General features: G+C 30.6%; 1 protein-coding gene and 2 pseudogenes across 1 annotated transcript; all 3 read left to right on the plus strand.

The window, feature by feature from the left end:
- Positions 1–4,621: 4,621 nt before the first annotated feature.
- On the plus strand, positions 4,622–6,088 carry LOC114380314 (annotated as a pseudogene).
- Positions 6,089–9,244: 3,156 nt separating this feature from the next.
- On the plus strand, positions 9,245–11,014 carry LOC114380315. Its single transcript, XM_028339321.1, has one exon. It carries the CDS (start codon positions 9,245–9,247, stop codon positions 11,012–11,014), a length of 1,770 nt encoding a protein of 589 aa, XP_028195122.1.
- A 3,070-nt stretch (positions 11,015–14,084) lies between these two features.
- On the plus strand, positions 14,085–15,665 carry LOC114380316 (annotated as a pseudogene).
- Positions 15,666–20,524: the final 4,859 nt, after the last annotated feature.

Raw genomic sequence — 20,524 nt, forward strand, 5'->3', positions numbered from 1 at the left:
AAATTTAAAGATTGAATATGTTATTATATGTTTAAAAGAAAAAATTATTTGCCATGTCATATTATGTTAATTAAGTTCAATAATTTAATTGTGGACAAAGCTTTCTGTTGAGTTTATATATATTTGAACATCAAAAGAGTGGATCCTACAACTTTGCTTTACCTTGGTCCAACTCTAAGCTATTGTCTAGTTTGATGTCAATTTTGGAAGCTTTTGGCTTCCATGCATCTCTATCTCGAAATCCATCCACCTATCAACACAACTCTTCAGGGTATAGTACGTTTAACCATCTTGTTATTCAAATTTGGCTTTAATTTAATAACCCCAAGCATTTATTTGTGCAGTTTGTTAGGTCAATGCATATATAGTTTTATACATAAATGTGAACGACACTGCCATGAGTATCTGTCTTTCAAATTTAACAATTTGGAAGGCATGGCTAGAGTTGACCATATTCGCTATTGCACTGAAAAGGACGAATATTTAATTCTTAGTGATATATATATATATATATATATATATATATATATATATATATATATATATTGTTTTATAGTAAAATTCTGACATGGCTTGTCTATCAAATTAAGAGCATATGGATACAATTTAATTTCCACGCATCATCCACCCAAGTGATGGAAAATCAATCACTTGCAAATATAGTAAACTGTTTTGATTGAAGTACAAATTATTCGAAAATTACAAGTTGTAAGGCATGACTAATGCTGATAGTAATGCCTTCCTACTTCCCCCCACAATTTAGAGATGGAGTTATGACCATTGAGCAATTTTCATCACACCGTACTAATTACATATTTGCAAATGCAATATTCCTCAAAATGAACAAACATCTTTTGATATGGTTAAAAGTAACTGACTGAGGTGAAAGAGGACAGCAAATTAGAAGAGTTAAATTAATTAATTTAATTAGATAGCATTGGCAGCAACAACATAGAAAAACAACTTTTCACAGGGATTATGAATATTGTTGGCATTAAATAATATTTTTCGCAGCGACAACAGACATGTTAGTATAAAAAAAATATTTTTTACAACAAGTTTTATCGTTGGGATAAATATAGTTTTTTTTATCACAAAACTAGCCTTATTGACAAAAGAAAAATCTTATCCCAAGAACAATCAGTTGTCGCTCTTAAATGTTTATCTTTGCCAAAGGCAATTATAGCCAGAAAAAGTTGATACCAATATGATTTTTTCTTGTAGTGCTGACTTTTTAAGATATATAGTTAAGTATAAAAAAATTACTCTTAATAATATGATAATTTATTATTATTAACTAATAATAATGAAAACTTATATATATTCCAATTAGAAAAACAACCTATAGATGAAGATAAGAGGAGATAAGTAAACCAACAAAATCTAGCATAGTAGGTGACTAACTAAGTTTCTTAAGCATATTATAGGGATTCGATTCCTGACAATATATACAATGTATATGAAGAATACTTTGTTCAACAAGATAATATTCACTTTAATGATTTTTATACTTTGATGGAATTAGTCTCTCTAATTATTAATCGAGATATTTTCTTGAGAGGTTTCCTTAATATAAAAAAAGAGTTAGAAATGTGAAAAGGCAGGGGCATGACCCTACTGGCACTGCATTGCGGTCTGAGCTGTGTTAGCACATGCACGGCCGAAACAAAAGACAGGACAGGATTCACTAAACACAGCGAGTGGCGCCCCCTCTGTCATGAAAATGTGGAATCTTCCAAATTATTGGAGAGAAAATTTCAATGAAATTTGCCTTTAGCTACGGGAACATGTTCTCATGTGTGCATGTGACACGCTAAACGGAATAACCCAAGCTGAATTGGAATAATAATGAATGGAAGAAGGAATGGCAATAGACAAGTATAGTTATTATTATTTTTCATATGCTTTAGAATTCAGGAAGTGGGGATGTTGGATTTGGTTTCAACTTTGAATGGAGAAGGAGTATATTCCCCAACCCTTGCTTTGCTCCGTAAGATTAGACTATGTTAAGGTTTAAACGTGATCTAGACCAAAGTAATGGCTAGCTGACCTTTTATAGATTTTTTTTTTTGGACAGCCCTTTATAGGAGTAAGGAGAGAAGGAATTATAAGATCGATTTAGTTGTGAATGAAAAAAAAGAAGAGAAAAGAGGTTGTGCTTGAATTTTTCTTATTTACTTAATAAATTAATAATTAATATTTGTTAATAAAAAAATAAGGAGAGGGAAGAAGGAGAATAAGAAGTATGAATTGCATTAACTAGTATTAAACTCCTTATAAAAAAACTAACATGTTAATATTCCATCTAAATATATTAAATTCACGGAGTGAGGCATATATGCTGGCTTTTCTGGCTTCAGCCTTTCATATTTAACAAGTCTGCCCACTTCTTATAGAATAAGAGAACTAAGGAGAACCTTTGTTGGTCTATTGAATCATTAAGAACCTATGAATTATCATGAGGCTGTTTGGATAATTTTTTTTGTAAACATTTTCAAGAGAAAAAGATAAAAAAAAAAGAAAAATAAAATGAGTTTTTTTATAAGTTAATTTGTAAAATTTATCTTTCATGTAAGTTTTATTAAAAGAATTTTTTAATTTTTTTGACATTTTTTTAATTTATATATAAACTAATTTTAATTTATGGAGAATTATTTATTTATTTTTTTATGTTAAAAAGTTAAGAAACTTTATTCAAATAGACTTATGACTGATTTTAATATTATTTTGTTTTTGGGATGGGGAGGGGGGGTTAACGGTTTCAACCTCAATTACAAAAATTATAAAAAGGATTTGAGAAAATAAGGCCCAACAAATTTTAGGACATGGCCAATGTCCAATTATTTTCTTGGGTCAATCCCCTTCTGCTGTCCAATACGATAATTGGCAAATTTGACATTGGCCTATAGTCTGTACGGACTTAAAGTCGTTATTATTATTATTATTATTATTTTTATTATTATTATTATTATTATTATTATTATTATTATTATTATTATTATTATTACTTATTTTTTAGGTTTTTCTACGAGTTTGATAAAAACAAATGCTTGTCTTTCCAAAATAAATTAAAATAAACACATAAATATCATTCTGTACATGAAATGTTTTAACATTGATAAAAAAAATATCATGATAATAAAAAAAATTTGTGTTGGGTAAAAAAAAAAAGGTTTTCTATGTGTAGTGGAAGAAAATAAAAGTATTTTCATGGGATAAAAGATTTCCAGGGATGCTAATTTATGAACAAGGGGTCGAGAATGAAACTTTCTCACCTTCGTTGGTAGAAGAATTTTTTTTTTCCTGTGGTAATTGAGTGAATGAAACTTTCTCATGCTAATTGATGGTAAGTGTATTATCTCTAATGTTAAATAAAAACCAAAAAAATTCTAAAGAATAAAAACCAAATATATTTTTATAAAATTTTCCAGAATTTTATTCTCATGAAAGTAAGTAACAGGTTATCCGGACTTGAGCTTGGTCCAATAGTGGCTTGTGAGGATAACTTGAAGGATGATCCAAAGTTCCAACGTGCAAAAGACATTCTCCATTAAAAGTCTATCTGTCTAGATAAATTTATCTGGAAGTACTCTTAGGAAGAGTTTTTTTTATAAGTTAAAATTAGATTATGCACTGAAGTAATGTCTACAAGTGTGGATAAGAGAAGGTTGTATGTCTATTTTTCATTAGGAAAGTAGGATTTTTTTTTATTAATTAGGAAAGTAAGAATGTATGGAATTTTTTTAATATATACTATTTTTTCCTTTTTTATTTATTTATTGTTTTTTATGATCTCATTTATTACACTTGTAATTTGGATAAATGACCTATTTGCTCATTTATTTTATTTTTTTGGTTTAGTTTAATTTTTTTTATCTTTTTAAAAAATTTATTTGATCATTTATTTTATTTTTTTAATTTAGCTTGATCCTGTATTTTTTTGTTCATTTTGCTTATTCAATCTATTTAAGATTAATTTCTTTAATCATTTAAAAATAATTTTTTTTTTCAATTTTTTTCTCTTTCCCTCCACTTCATTTTTAATAATAAAATTAAATTTTTAAATGATTAACGACATCAATATTAAATGAATTGAAGGACTAAATTAAAAAAAAAATTAAAATACATATCAAAATAAACTTTTAAAAAGATAAAAGATTAAACTCAATCAAGAAAATAAGATAAATAATAAAATTAAACTTTTTAAAAAAATAAAAAGACCTAAATGAAAAAAACAAGATAAAAAATTAAATAAGTCATTTGGTCTTATAATTTTTTCTTTTTATTTTATTAATTTGACATTTTTTTTGTTTTTTTAATCACATAATTAATTACATTTATGATTCTCTTTTTGATTTTTTCATTTCAATCTAATCAAAATCGAGTTGGATGTTTATCAATATCACAATCCTTGAAAATAAATAGATCCGTTGTAGCCAATTTATATGTCCCCTACCTGCTTCCGCTGCTCTATATTCATATATCTTCTTAGTCAATGGCAGTATGAGACACACAAAAAATGACCACTAACAACACGAATACTCGCCAATTTGGAGTTGTAAAGTTCATAGCACAAGTAATACAAGGTCGATTGTTCATGCTTTGTGCCTCCTTCTTTATCATGGCAGGAGCAGGTGGTACCTATGTGTTTGGATCATACTCTGAAGAAATCAAATCTTCACAAGGTTATGACCAAAGCACGCTCAACTTTTTAGGGTTTTGCAAGGACCTTGGTTCCAATTTTGGTACCCCAGTTGGTCTCTTGGGAGAAGTTGTCCCTCCATGGTTAGTGATCAAGCTTGGCTCAGCCTTTGATTTTGGTGGCTATTTCATGATCTGGCTTGCGGTCACTGGCAGAATATCCAAACTCCACGTGTGGCAGGTTTGCATCTACATTGCCATCGGTTCTAGTTCCTTGAGCTTTGCCAACACTGGAGTAATAACTACAAGTGTCAAAAACTTCCCAGAAAGTAGAGGCAGAATATTAGGTTTATTGAAGGGTTACCTTGGACACAGTGGAGCCATCATGACACAGGTTTACTTGGCCATTTATGGGAACGATTCGGAGTCTCTCATTCATCTTATTGCATGGCTCCCTGCTGCTATATCAATTGCTTTTGCTTCTGTGATTCGGATCATGAAGGTTGGAACCAGCACTAAGAACCCCATTGAGCCAAAAGTAATGTACCAGTTGCTTTTTGCATGAATTGCACTTGCATTAGTCATCATGGCAATGATCATTGCTCAGAGACAAATTTCCTTCTCCAAAGCAGCTTATATTGGATGTGCCACTCTGGTATGTTTTGTGCTTATCTTTCCAATGTCCATTGCTGTTAGAAAAGAGTACTTACTGTAGAACATGGAGAAAAAAGTTGAAAATATTTCAAATGAGGTAGTCATAGAGAAACTGCAAGTAGTTGAACCTAGGGATGAGGATGCAAAGATTTCTTCTTTTGCAAACATATTCAACAAACCAGAAAGAGTGGATCACACCATTTTGCAAGCACTCTTAAGCATTGACATGTTATTGTTGATTTCATCTTTTGCTGGGTATGGAACAATGCAACAGTAATGGACAACTTGGGACAAATTAGCAAGGCTTTAGGGTACAATGGCAACACAGCAAGATCATTTGTGTCATTAGTAAGCATTTGGAATTTCTTCGGGAGAGTCTTGTCTGGTTTTGCATGTGTCTGAAATTTTACTTCACAAGTACAAAATTCCTCGCCCTTGTTGGCCTTTTCGCATTTCGTTACATCCATTGGTCACCTTATTATTTTCCCAGCACCCGGTTGGGTCTATTTTGCATCAGTGATTGTTGGATTCTCCTTTGGTGTAACATTGCCATTGTCCTATGCAACCACTTCTGAAATTTTTGGTCTTAAATATTTTTCCACACTGCTGAATATTGTCGTCACGGTTATTCCCCTTGCATCATATGTGCTGAATGTGAGGGTGGCTGGGTTTTTTTTATGATAGAGAGGCTAAAAATCAGCTCAAAAAAAGTGGGAAAATTTGGGTGAAGGGCACGGAATTGAGTTATATTGGAACAGAATGCTTCTGGCTTCCTTTGATAATAATGTTATGAGTGGCTTTTGCAGCTTGAGTGAGTTCTTTGATTTAGTCATTCTTATTTGCATTTATGTTTTAATTTGCTTACGGCCTGTTTAATTGTTAAAGCATTTTTTTTCTATTAAGAAACAGATAATTATTTTTCAGTTTTTTTATGTTTGTTTAAGCTTTTCAAATAATCAAAAGTTGATAAATTCTGAAATATAATTAAAATTAGAAGTTATTTTAAATAGTTCCTCATTAATTTTTGTTTTTTTAATGTGAATTAACTGTTTTTTATTTTAGAAAAGTGACTTTTATTATGGTAAAAACATATACATTGACTTTTTTTAAAAAAATAATTTCTAAAAAATAATTACTAGATTATTTTACACCTAAATCACTTTTATTTTTAATCTATAACAAGCTGACCCTATATTTTTATTTTATGGAAAGGAGAGCTTTAATCGTGTTTATATTCATGATAATTAATTTTTTTAAAAATGAAAATCAAGAACACTATCTATTAAGTTTTTTGAAGTAAAAGGACATGTAAAGGCTTCACAATAAAGACTACAATCCCAACCAGGTTGAACTCCGGCCATCATCTACCATTTGCATCACATGATAATATTATTAAAAAATTTAAAAAATACAAAAACATGGAGAAACATACAGCAAGGCCCACACGCAAAGAACACCAACAGAATCTATATATAGTTTGGTAAACTAAGCCTATTTCAATGGAAGAATCTGGGAAGCCATCTTAACACAATACATTGATGACACTACTCAATAAGAATTTTTCTTTCCTTTTAAAATATCATTTATTCATGCAATTTTATCAAATAAGCACAATTCATCAAAACAAATGAGTAATTCAAGATGGTGCCCGTGCGATTAATTGTCATACCCTTAGATTTTTCACAAACCTTAAATATAATTTTCAATACCACTTGAAAGCTATTGAAGGAGGTCAATGACATTGAGTTTAGCGCCTTTGAACTGAAACTAATCACCAACTTTAATTCCTAATACACATGTCCCACAATTAAGTAGTTGATAAACCCTATAATAAAACTAGTCGCCAACAATGAAAATATATATAAAAAAGAAACATAATTTATTTTAATTTATAAGAACAATAAAAATATAAGAATAAAGAAAGTAATTTATCACAATTGATGAATGACATGGTGAGAAATTAATATGATGTATGCCTATTGAAGGTTGACTTTATTTTGATTTTTTTTTATTAATTTTATAATGAATATATATATTATATAATAAACATTTTTAATATAATTAATGATTTATATAACTAATATGTTTATGTAATTAATATTTCATATAGGTTTATTTTTTTAATTACTGTTTTATATAAGTTTATATATTTATTTTAATAATTAATATTTTATTTAAGTTTGTTGACTTATTTTAATTTGATTTTTTATTTCAGTTTATTTATTTATTTTAATAACTATTTGTTTCAGTATTTTATCAAAATTTTAGAATTTTATTTAATATTGTTATTTATATATTTAATTTTTTTTAAGTCGGCATGTGAACTAGATAGGAACGTTTTCTTGCTAGATTTCTCAGCTAAGGTTGGTGTTACATAGGACGAAAAAGATTTGTTATCCTTCAAGATTCCCCTTTTTATTTAGTTCCCTTTTGTTGTTTTTTGTTCTCTCTCTATATAACAAAGAAAATCCATATGCGTTTGTAGTTTTTTTTTTAAGAAAAATAAATAAATTGCATGCCACGTGATCAGATGCAATACATTTGTTTTAAAAAAATCATGTGACATTGGAAATTGCCACGTAGCTTAACAAGTTTTGGATGATGTGAAAAATTAGCCTCAATTTGATAATATATGTTTCAAAATTATCCCATTTTAATAATTTATTTATAATTTACGCACTTTTGGTCGATGAAGTTCAATATATAATCTCATTTAAGATGTTTAACCTTCCAAAATAAGCAGTTTTGTAGTAATTATAATGCTCATAATTAGTTTGTAAGTTTAAAGTAATCTCTTGGTCCTAAATTATATATCTTAAAGTTTTTAATTGATTATGTCCTTAACTTATACTTTTTTTTAAAAAAAATTGATCCTTTCATATTAATTCCATTATAGGAAATTAACTATCTAAGTTAATTTTGTGAGTTTTTAATAAGGTTATTGTAGCCAGGATGAAATTTAAAGAGACTTTTGAAAAAATATTTGGATTAAATGGACTTGCAAAGGTGCATGAGAATTTTGGTTGAAAAATTTGGTTGAGAACACTAAAAGTTCAAAACAGGCAAAGATGAGAATACTCGCCTAAAAAGGTGAAAATACTCTGTGTGGGTAATTTTGATCCCTGGAGTTAATTTCTGTATCTTTAGTTAGAAAGAAAGACTCACTTAAACAATAAAATACAAGCTCAAATATTCAATTAAGAAAAATAGTTTAGGGCCTAGTATTTAAAAATTGTCAAATAACATTTTTACCTTCTTAAGAATTTTCGTATCTTTTTCGTATCATTTGATTCCTTCTTAAGCATTTTACGTTTTTACCTTTTTTTCAATAAAATTTGCAAAATAAAATTACTTACATTTTTTTCTTTTTTTAATCTAAAATATTTTGCTTTTTCTAATTTAATTTTACCATTATTCGATTAAATTTTTCTATTTTCAAATTAGAATTTCATCCTTCTCTGAAATAATAGTTGAAAACTTTAAATTCTTTAAAGCAATATATACACTTTTAACAAAAAAACAATGTATTGCACTGTGAGGGGGGAAATTAGATATACCATTTTAAATAATAACTTTAATACTTTTTATTATTAATTAATTATCAGCCAAGAAATAAATTATTTTTCATTATCAAAACAAGAATATTGTGGATAAGAGAAGATCGTATGACTGTATTCTTTTATGAAAGCAATATTAATTGTGGATATGATCAAAAGAGTTGAAATTTGAATCTCATTTTGTCAAACTATTAATAACTCCTTTATTTAACAGATTTGCCTTTCCAAAATAAGAGGCTTTGTATTCACGCTCGTTTACATTAATCCACCAAAAAATGATGTTCAAGTTTATCCACATCAATATAGACCCTTACCGATGGGGTAATCAAATTATATATATGTCCCTTCATTTTTCAAATTTTAGGCAGTAATAATAATCCTGAGAAACAAAAATGGCCACCATACTCACAAACAGCAGCAAGATTAATAGTGGGCGATTCGGTGTTCTAAAGTTCATAGCACAAGTAATACAAGGTCGATGGTTTATGCTTTGTGCCTCCTTCTTTATCTTGGCAGGAGCAGGTGGAGTCTATGTGTTTGGATCATACTCAGAAGCAATCAAACGTTCACAAGGTTATGATCAAAGCACACTCAACTTTTTAGGGTTTTGCAAGGACCTTGGTGGAAACTTAGGTGCTCCTATTGGTTTCATTGGAGAGGTTACTCCTCCATGGGTAGTACTCCTCATTGGCTCAGTCCTCAACTTTGGTGGCTATTTCATGATCTGGCTTGTGGTCACTGGCAGAATATCCAAACCACACGTGTGGCAGGTTGGTCTCTACATTGCAATTGGTGCTAGTTCTCAGAACTTTGCCAACACTGGAGTAATAACCACGTGTGTCAAAAACTTCCCAGAAAGTAGAGGCACAATATTAGGTATTTTGAAGGGTTACCTTGGACTAAGTGGAGCTATCATGACACAGCTTTACTTGGCCTTTTATGGGAATGATTCTGAGTCTCTCATTCTTCTCATTGCATGGCTTCCTGCTGCTATATCAATTGCATTTGCTTCTGTGATTCGGATCATGAAGATTGGGACTAGGCAACCCAATGAGCAAAAAACAATGAACAACTTTCTTTTTGCACCAATTGTACTTGCATTGTTCATCATGGCAATGATCATTGCTCAGAGACAAATTCCTTTCTCCAAAGCAGCCTATGCTGGAAGTGCAACTGTGGTATGTGTTCTTCTTATTATCCTCCCTTTGTTTATTGCTGTTAGAAAAGAGTTCTCACCGTGGAACATCATGGAAAAAGTACTTGCGCATGCTGCAAATGAGGTAATCATAGAGAAACCACAAATAGTTGAAGCTAAAGAAAAAGCTAAGGATGATCCAAACGGGTCATGTTTTTCCAACATATTCAATAAACCTGAAAGAGGAGAAGATCACACCATTTTGCAAGCACTCTTAAGCATTGACATGTTGTTATTGTTGATTTCATCGTTTGCTGGGTATGGAACAAACGTAACAGTGGTGGACAATTTGGGACAAATTGGTGAGTCCCTTGGATACACTGGCAACACAGTGAGATCATTTGTGTCATTAGTAAGCATTTGGAATTTCTTTGGGAGGGTCTTGTCTGGTTTCGTGTCTGAAATTTTACTTCACAAGTACAAAGTTCCTCGCCCTATGTTGTTGGTCTTTTCGCATTTCGTTACATGCATTGGCCACCTTCTTATTGTGTTCCCAGCACCCGGTTCAGTCTATTTTGCATCGGTGATAATTGGATTTTCCTTTGGTGTAGTGTGGCCAATTTTCTATGCACTCGTTTCTGAACTCTTTGGTCTAAAACATTTTGCCACACTGCAGAATTGTGTGCTTATGGTCATTCCTCTTGCATCATATGTGCTGAATGTTAGGGTCACTGGCTTCTTTTACGATAGAGAGGCAAAAAATCAGCTAATAAAAAGTGGCAAAGAATGGGTGAAGGGCACAGAATTGACTTGCATTGGAACTGAATGCTACAAGCTCCCATTGATAATGATGGCATGTGTCTCTTTTTTCGCAGGAGTGACTTCTTTGATCTTTGTGATGAGGACAAGAGAGTTCTATAAAAGTGACATATATAAGAAGTTCACAGAGAAGGCAGAAACGGAGTTGACTACATCTTCGGTTGTTTGTGACGAAGAGCGCGTGAGTAATAGTGGTGTTGAACGTTGAGAGCCAATAATTAGGTCTACATAGAGCACGGGCTTGTCCAAATAGAAACATGAATTTTTTTTTAATTTTTTTTTCATTATAAGCATGAGAACGGATATCATCATGCGTGTTTTACATTTTTATTGTCTTTTTATTTAGCTTTTGTATACTTTAGAATTTCTTCAAATGTAATATGTTGAACACTTGGTGATCAGTATAATGTGTTATTTGAGTAATTTAGTTCTTTTCAAAATCGCGTGATTACCCAATTATTACACACGTCCATGTGAAAACTTTTTATTGTGTTACTTGAGTAATTGATCAGTACTTTCAAAATCATGAACCAAACCTGTTGACACGAAAATTAATTAAAATTATTATTAGGCTAAAATCTACACTTTAAACTTGGTCTTATGTTTTCCATCGTATTAATTTTTTAAAAAATTACTTTAATCCTTAATATTTTTAAAGTGAGTCAAATTTATTTTATGGTGATAAAAAAATTAAGTCATGGGGATGATAATTAAATTTACATTTGGATTCAATGGATAAGTGCAAAAAATACTTTCGGTGAAAATAAAAATTATTCATTAAATATGTTTAATTTTTTTTATCATGTTATTAGTATATAATATTGATTGGCTCAAAATTGAGATATTACTTAAAAAGAATAAGTTTAACTAATATTATTTAGACCATTGACTTATTAGTAACTGAATTTAGTTTTAGCTATGTGTATTTACTTGCAAAAGGTTATAGGAATGATGTTTTCAATCTAGGGATCGGAGATATGTATTATAAGATTTATAATAATTTATATATTTTATTCAATAAATTAAATTAATTTAACTTAATTGGTTATAGAAATGAATGTGAACATGGTCTAAAAGAACAGGTTAAAATGCATATTTGATCCTATGTTTTAATTTTTATTTAATTTGGTTATTTATGTGTTAGAAATTTCATTTCAGCCTCTAACATTTTTAGCTTCAAATTAATCTTTGTTGTCAATTGTTAAATGTCATGTGATGGAAATAGATACAAATTTTTTAAATGGATAATTTTTTTTTAGAAAATTTCAATTTGGATCCTCATTGTGAAAAAAATTAAAAACATGTAGGATCAATGATCCTTTTTAAAAAATATGTATCAATTTTGGTTATGTCACGTTTAACCATTAATGACCAAGAACTTATTTGAAACTATTAAAAAACGTTAAGAATGAAAATAAAACTTCTAAAACATAAATAATTAAATTGAATAAAAATTAAAATTTAAAATACTAAATATGTTATATATATATATATATATATATGGAAAAGTTACGTGACTATATATTTTTAAATAGTCATGTAACACTATGGTATAAATTTACTCCTCATTATAAAGACTCATACATCCCTAATATGAATTCCTTTACTATTTAACCGAATTCTAAATACTTGTCCGAATTCAGTAAAAAAAATGCCCAAAATGCGCATTTATTAACCTTTGCAACATAAAGAAAATTAGTTAGGAATTCTACACATTTTGTCATTAGCCAATAATGAAAAATGGCCGATATGTGTAGAAGCGATCAAAGCTGAAAGTACACAGAAGTCATGTAAACCTCCAGAATTTCGTGAAACTGATCTTAGACATAATACACTCTGATTTTATATAACTTGTATAGATTATTATCCAACATTTTATATTTACTAAGAACAAAAGATGAGCAAAAGATAAATTTAAAAATTATAAAACAGAAGTAGAGAACAAATCAAACAAGAAAACTAAAAGACTCAGAACAAATAAAGGTGCAGCATAAAATAAGTCATGAGTTAACACCTCCTTATTGACTAGAATCCAATTATTTAGTTTAAAGGGAAAAAAAACATTAAGGTTAATGAATGCTATGCTATAAGTGCGTATCTCCTTCGAATTTGTGGAGGAAAGCAGTACTTTCTGCTCGTCATATATAAAACATAATTATATTTATAAGAAAACTAATAAAACTCCTTTTGAACTTTACGAAAAATGATTACCTTAATGTAAAATATATTAAAGTAACTTTGAAACCTAAGACTCAAGGCATCACTTGGATATAAAATATTTGGGATACTTTCAAAGAAATTGCTTCTTAAACTGGCCAGGGCCGGCAGGATGACATTCCAACTTAGCTATATATATAACGTTCGAGGCCAATACTATTTACTGTGATCTTCATCTATTATTCATTTTTTGCCAAAGAAAAGAAGAACAAAGGCTGAATTTGAAAGCTTGCTTATCCAGAAGAAGTTGGTATTGTATTTGTTACAGACATACACCTTTGAACTAGTTATAAATATCAAGTTTATGACTTATACACTTTTTATTTTTCCAGTTCATTCATAACTTTCTTTTTCTTTTCAGATACCTTGGTGGTTCATACATATTTGGGTGTAGAGACAGAAAATTCAAGTGTGCACTTGTTCCAATCATCCAATACAATGTCTTGAATTATTTTGGAAATTGAATATATTGTATATTTCTTTGCATATTGTTTATTTCCTAGTGTGCTGCTTATGTTGTTGTTGTCTCTGAGTTATATAAAAAACTGAAGGGTGTAGAGAAAAAACCTACGTCAGCAACAACGCTCTTAAAAGACAGAATGATGTAGAGGAAAAACTTATGCCAGACAACAACGCTCCTAAAAGACTGAAGTGTGTAGAGGAAAAACCTATGTCAACCAACAACTTTCCTCAAATAAAGTATGATGTTTGTGTTAGCTTTAGGGGCGACAACATCCGCCACGGGTTTCTTAGCCATTTGATTGACACTTTTCAAAGGAAGAAAATAAATGCCTTTGTGGATGATAAACTTGAGAGGGGAGATGAAATATGGTCATCACTTGTTGTAGCAATTGAAGGATCATTCATTTCTCTGATTATATTCTGACAAGACTATGCTTGTTCGCGTTGGAGTTTAAACGAACTTGTGACTATACTTAGATGTAGAGAGGAAATATGGGCAGATTGTAATCCTTGTTTTCTACCACGTAGAACCCACAGATGTATGACATCAATCGGGGAATTGCAAAAATGCATTTGCTGAGCATGAAAGTAAATATGAGATGACCAAGGTGCAAACCTGGAGGCATGCTTTAAATAAATCCGCTGATTTATCAGGAAATGAATCATCAAAATTTCGGTAAGCTTTTTATTTTTTTTCTTTTTTTGCATAAACTGATAAATTTCAATATTTTCTAGCTGTTATATAGTTTATATGCATATTATCACGACGTGGTTTGTTAAATTGCCAAATGATATAACCTTTGTTTTTGTATTGTTTTCAGCATAATATATGCTTATCAGTTATTACCTTCACATAACACCATATTATCTGATGGGACCAATCATGCTTTGTTGATCTATTGAATTTAATGGTTAAATTACAACCAAGTAATTATATTTCAATTTCTAAATGATAATTTCTTTCAAAAGATATCTTAATATAAATCTAATAAAGTCCCTTTATTTTTTCTACAGTACTTGACCTGCTAACAAATTCCTACCAAGAAAAAAGAGGGAAAAAATGATGGGGATTTTCCTTCATGCATGTTGATCCCCTCCACCCCAAACTTCAAAATAGCTAAGTTATCATTCACCACATTTTTATTAATACACTTTCTCTTTGTGTGTATGGTATAGAAATGATGCTGAGCTGCTTAAAGAAATTGTGAATCTTGTGCTAACGAGGTTGGATAAACCTTTGGTTAACTCAAAAGAACTTGTTGGAATTGACGAAAAAATAGCAGACTTAGAATCATTGATTAGTAAAAAGCCACAAGACACCCCAGAAGAAGTATTTAATAAACTACAGTCTAATTACGAAGGTGGTTGTTTTTTGGCCAATGAAAGAGAACAATCAAAGAACCATGGAATAAAGTCTTCGAAGAATTTATTGTTTTCTGAACTGCTAGGATGTGACGCGAAAATTGATACACCAAATTCACTACCTAAAGATATTGTTAGGAGAATTTGTCAAATGAAGGTTCTTACTGTTCTTGACGATGTAAATGATTCAGAACACGTAGAAAAATTACTGGGATCGATTGATAATTTTGGACCAAGCAGTAGAATAATATTAACAACTAGAGATGAGCAAGTGCTTAGAGCTAACAAAGTCAATGAAACATACCAACTCAGAGAATTTAGTTCCAATAAAGCACTTGAACTTTTCAATTTGCATGCCTTTAGCCAAAGTGATCATCAAAGGGAGTACTATGAGCTATCAGAAAAGATGGTCCATTATGCCAAAGGCAATCCATTAGTTGTTAAAGTTTGGCTCACCGTCTTCAAGGAAAAAAAAAGGGTAGTGTGGGAAAGTGAGTTGTACAAGCTTAAAAAAAGGCTTCCTGCAAAAGTTTATGATGTTATGAAACTGAGTTATGATGATTTAGATCACAAAGAGCAACAGATTTTCCTTGATCTTGCATGTTTCTTTCTTAGATTATTTAGAAAGGTAAATTTGGACAAGTCTTTATTGAAAGACATTGAAAGTGATAATTCAGTGGTTGTTGACTTTTGAAAGGCTAAAAGATAAAGCTCTTATAACTTTCTCTAAGAATAATTTTATATCTATGCATGATTGTTTACAAGAAATGGGTTGGGAGATTGTTCGTCCAGAATCTACGGTGATGACAGGGTACTGAGGCCATTAGAAGCATGCGAATTCATGACTTGCGAACAATCAAGGAGAAAAAGTAATTGCCAGAAGCTTCAAACAATAACAGAGCTTCCCCCATTCCTTGAAACTCTAAATGCCCATTTTTGCACTTCACTTCAGACCATACCAAAGCTTCCCTCGTCCCTTAAAACTCTAAATGTGGGGTCATGCAAATCACTTCAAAGTCTACCAGAGCTCCCCCCATTCCTTGAAACTCTAAATATCAAATATTGCTGTTCATTTCAGACTATACCAAAGCTTCCCCCATCCCTTGAAACTCTAAATGCTAATGAATGCAAGTCATTGAAGACTGTATTGTTGTTTCCTTCAACGGCTGTTGAACAATTAAGGGAAAATAGGAGAAAGGTTCTATTCTGGAATTGCTTGAACTTGGATCAACATTCTCTAGTGGCTATTGGGTTGAATGCGCAAATCAACATGATGAAATTTGCAAACCAACACTTGTCTACACCAAATCACGATCATGTTGAAAATTACAATAACTATGAATATTATCATTCTTATCAAGCTATTTCCGCGAATCTAGGAAGCAATCTTCTAGAGTAGTCGGTGTAACACTCCAATTTTTGTAAATAAATTAAAAATAATTTTTATTTATAAATAAATAAAGTTAAAAAAAAACGATGAGATTTTTATAATTAAATAAATAAAGAAAAATAATTTTATTAATTAAAATAATAATTTGAAGGAAAATAAAAATGATATTTTATTTATTCATTAGGAAATAAAATATAATTTTATAAAATAATAAAATAAAGAAAAATAGAGTAAATAATAGATTGAGAGTATTCTAAATGTAATAGAGACATATTAAGTCGGTTTCATGATATATTTATACGCTTTCTCTTTCTCTTAAATTTATTTTTCCTTCTCCCCCTCCTAAAACTCACTCTTTTTCCTTGCATAAATTCAAACATGTCACAATAAAATGCACACACACCCACGGTTAGGATTTTTGAGATAATGTCTATGGTGGAAGAAACATCTCTCATATTGAGTTTTCACTTTTTCCGCATACACCCAAAACTTGTTCTAGTGAAACTATGATCTCAGACTCACCAATTGTTGGATCATCGTGAAATTTGGACACCACTTTCAAAATCCATTTTTGTACATTCACACCATTGAGATTTGTGAAATAATATTTTCAGAGAGAGAAATCAATCTCACACGTTAATAATGAAATGGAGGTTACAATCTCTTATCTTTCTCTCCAATGCTTGAAAACCCTAACAGAACAAATAGAGGAAAAACTTGAGGAATTTTAGGGAACTGTTAGAGATGCCGCTATCATTGCCGGACTACACACGTGAGCCCGCTTAGAGGTAAGGGTCGCAATTGGAATTAGAATGAATATGTGTAAGGATCCTTAGGGGATCAAATTGAAAATTATTTTGGAATGTTTTTTGAATTATAATTTTTCCTTTATGATTAAAAATACGATATTATTATGTTTGACGAACCAATTGATGTCCTGATATGAATTGGTTGATAAAATTGAATGCTCTTAGTGTTTTCATGTTTTTAACCTAAGATTTTGATTCATTGATTTTGATATGATTGTGTGAAATTGTTTTAGGGATTTTACATCCCATGTTGTGCGAAGTATTTTTGTATAAATTGTTTGTACTTTGGACAAGATTTGCTAGATTGACATGATAAATTGTTATATTGAGATTATGAAATTGTGATTAAAATTGTGTTTAAGTGATAAATTGAATATGTGATGAATTGTGAGATATGTTGTTTTGAGATCATAATATTGTTATTGGGATTGAGTATAAGTGCAAAGTTGAACATGCGTTAATTTGTGAGATACACGTAAATATGTAATGATGAATTGTGACATTGTGATATGTTAAAATTTTGGACATGAAATTTGGTTATGAATAAGTGTGTGGTTAACACTTGATGTGACAATGCTTGTGTTGTGAGCGGTGAATTATACAATAACTCGACTAGTATTTATCTTGAGAAAAGTGTTCACAAGCAGTGTTAAAGAGAAAATGTAGGATTCCTAATTAGGAACCTAAAGTGTTAAATTATAACACAATGTGTTAAACGTGTTTGAAACACGAGTGTGAGGTTGTGGGTATTGTATAATTCATAAGCAGTGTCTGCATACAAAAATTGTTTTAAGGGTTGGACCTGAATCAAGAAGGTGAGGCCCTAACAGATTCTTCGGAGTCTAAGCCTTGGGGATAAAGACATTCGGTTTGAGTGCTCCTTTAAGCCTATGTTAATCCCATATGATTGTAGCATTCTCGCAAAAAAAAATAACCCTGACTGGTCACCTTATAATTTTACTTAGTAAGAATGACCTGACATATCTATTGTGTGATGTGTCTTGTTATGTATTCTTAAGCGCCCTGGGGTGATTTTTCATTAACATGATACCACATTACATATAGGCTTGAGTCTTAGTATAATTTTTGCATAATGCTTGCTAATTGTCTATTATGGAATTGATGAGTGCTATTACATCTATACCTGAGTGTGTGATTCATGTATAATGTGATTGGTGATTGAAAAATGAATTTTAAATGATAATGTGGTGAAGTGACGTGGATTGTATTTAATTGAACTATGTTATAAATACTTCCATAATTTATTTTGATTACATCTTTGTTTATTTGTTTTTTTTAGAAATGTGATAACTCACTCTCTGTATTATTTGTGTTTGAATCTTGTGATGATCTCGAACCTTGTGTTCGTGAAAGCAGATGACTAAGTGTATGATTTTAAAGAACCTTGTGCTAGAGGACGCTATTGGGGATCAGATGAGTTTTTATTTTAATTGCATAATGTTATTTTATTTCATTTTACCTCACTGATTTAACAAAATTTCCTTTGTAAACTTTGACGGTCTTGTTCTGAACCGAATATACTTTTAATAAATTTTATTTAATAACAGTGAAGTGAATGTAAACCTTTTATCCACATGAATTTATTTATATTTTATTTATTTATATGTCCGGATAAAGGGTATCACATTTAGTGGTATTAGCAAAGAATTATATAATTATGGATCTATCTTGTGCTCCTCCCCCCCCCCCCCCCCCCCCCGTGGGGCTTCATTTTCTGCTTCGTCTTTAGTAAGTACAAAAGCACGTATATGATTAGAGCACTTGAAGTTAACCTCACTATACACGTTGGTGCAGGAGAAGGTAAAAAGTACAGCATCAAAATGCGCAAAGATTATGGGGATCTCAAAATTAAAACAGATCTCGTGTGTTTGACATAATACCAAAGATGTTCTGGCTTCCTAAATAGCAGAGTCAATGATCAAACAAGGTTTGAAATTGTGGTTACAACAAGGACAGAAGACCACGGAGAATCTTATACACTGTCGCTGCCACAACAAGTGTTAAAAGGATTTGGGGTCAGCCCAATAAGCACCTCGACATATAACAGTTTCATTCAACAAATGGAATTGCGTGACTCAATGTTTCAGTTTCATTAAACAAATGGAATTGAGTTGTGCTTCATACCATCCCAGGTATTTCCTTCCTGTTGCTTAGTATGAAATCATTGATTTAGAAGAATGTTATAAATAACTTGTTACAACATTCAAGTTATTGATACAAGTTTCTATAATTTAAAGTTAACACATGGATCTACGTACTAATTAAGTTCTTAAACAAATAAAAACAAGATGACCACAAGTTCATAAATTAACTGGCGGAAGGTTCTAATAAAAGATACCTATGGTTTCTACCAGAAAAAAAAACAAGTAATGATTACTCAAAAGGCAATAGTATGCAAGCGTACTCAAAACTACCAAGTATAATACTAGTATGCATGCATGTACTGTTATTAGTAAGGAACATGAACCTAGTCCAAGTGATGATTATGGTAATTTAAAGAAAAAGTAACGCACATTACTATTGTCAGTCTGCATGGTTTTAGATTTATAGGATTAGATATATATTTTTGAAACTGAAAGTTTTGGTCTTTTGTCGGTGTTGTCTAGATACATATGTAGGGACATGTAGCAAAGAGAGAAGCTCTTTCCTTTAACATTACCTTCTTTACCACTAACTAAATCACATAATTGCTTAAGCTGTGTTACTTTCCCTATGCTTTGGCATCTTTTGAATATTGAACCTTAGATTACCTCGTATTGTTACTGTGTCTTCATGTCATAATTTCTTATAAGTTGTAAAAATGTCTTGGTGAAAGTGCATCCCCTACCTTGACTTCCTCAACCCCACAGTACAAAAGAAAAGGAAAAATTTAATTATTGGTTTTAGTCTTCAGAAACTAAGGACAAGATACTGCTGAGATATTATTTATTTCGTTTTGAGTTTTGATTTTAGCATTACTATATTTATTTCCTTTTTACACATTCAGAAAATGTATCATATAAATATGATAATATATGAGGACTGTATATGTAAAATAATTCGACATATATACATTAGTTGTCTATTTTTGTTATTTTCTAGGTTTTATCCCTATATTATATATTCCAAAAAAACTCGCACTCTTTGGAGAAAAGATTGACTAATCTGATTTGGCATGATATTGCTGTTACTATTCTTTGATGTTCTCTATTTCTCCTCTCTTGCTAGTAGAGGAGAGAATGGGTTGTATAAGTATATATAATTTTTGTACATAAAAGTAAACTTTCACTTATCAGGATGTTGATTTATTTGTTCACCTTATCATTTTGTTACTTTTAAGTTTGGCTGTAAAAGTAGATCATTTGATACTTATTTGAGGAATTCACACTCATCTATTCAACAGTTCTCATTATTGCATCAGGTGAAAATATCCTTTTCAGGGTAATCAAAGGGCATGATGCATTCAAGCTCAACACAT

The sequence above is a fragment of the Glycine soja genome, chromosome 12 (assembly GCF_004193775.1).
Source record: "Glycine soja cultivar W05 chromosome 12, ASM419377v2, whole genome shotgun sequence".
NCBI lineage: Eukaryota > Viridiplantae > Streptophyta > Magnoliopsida > Fabales > Fabaceae > Glycine > Glycine soja.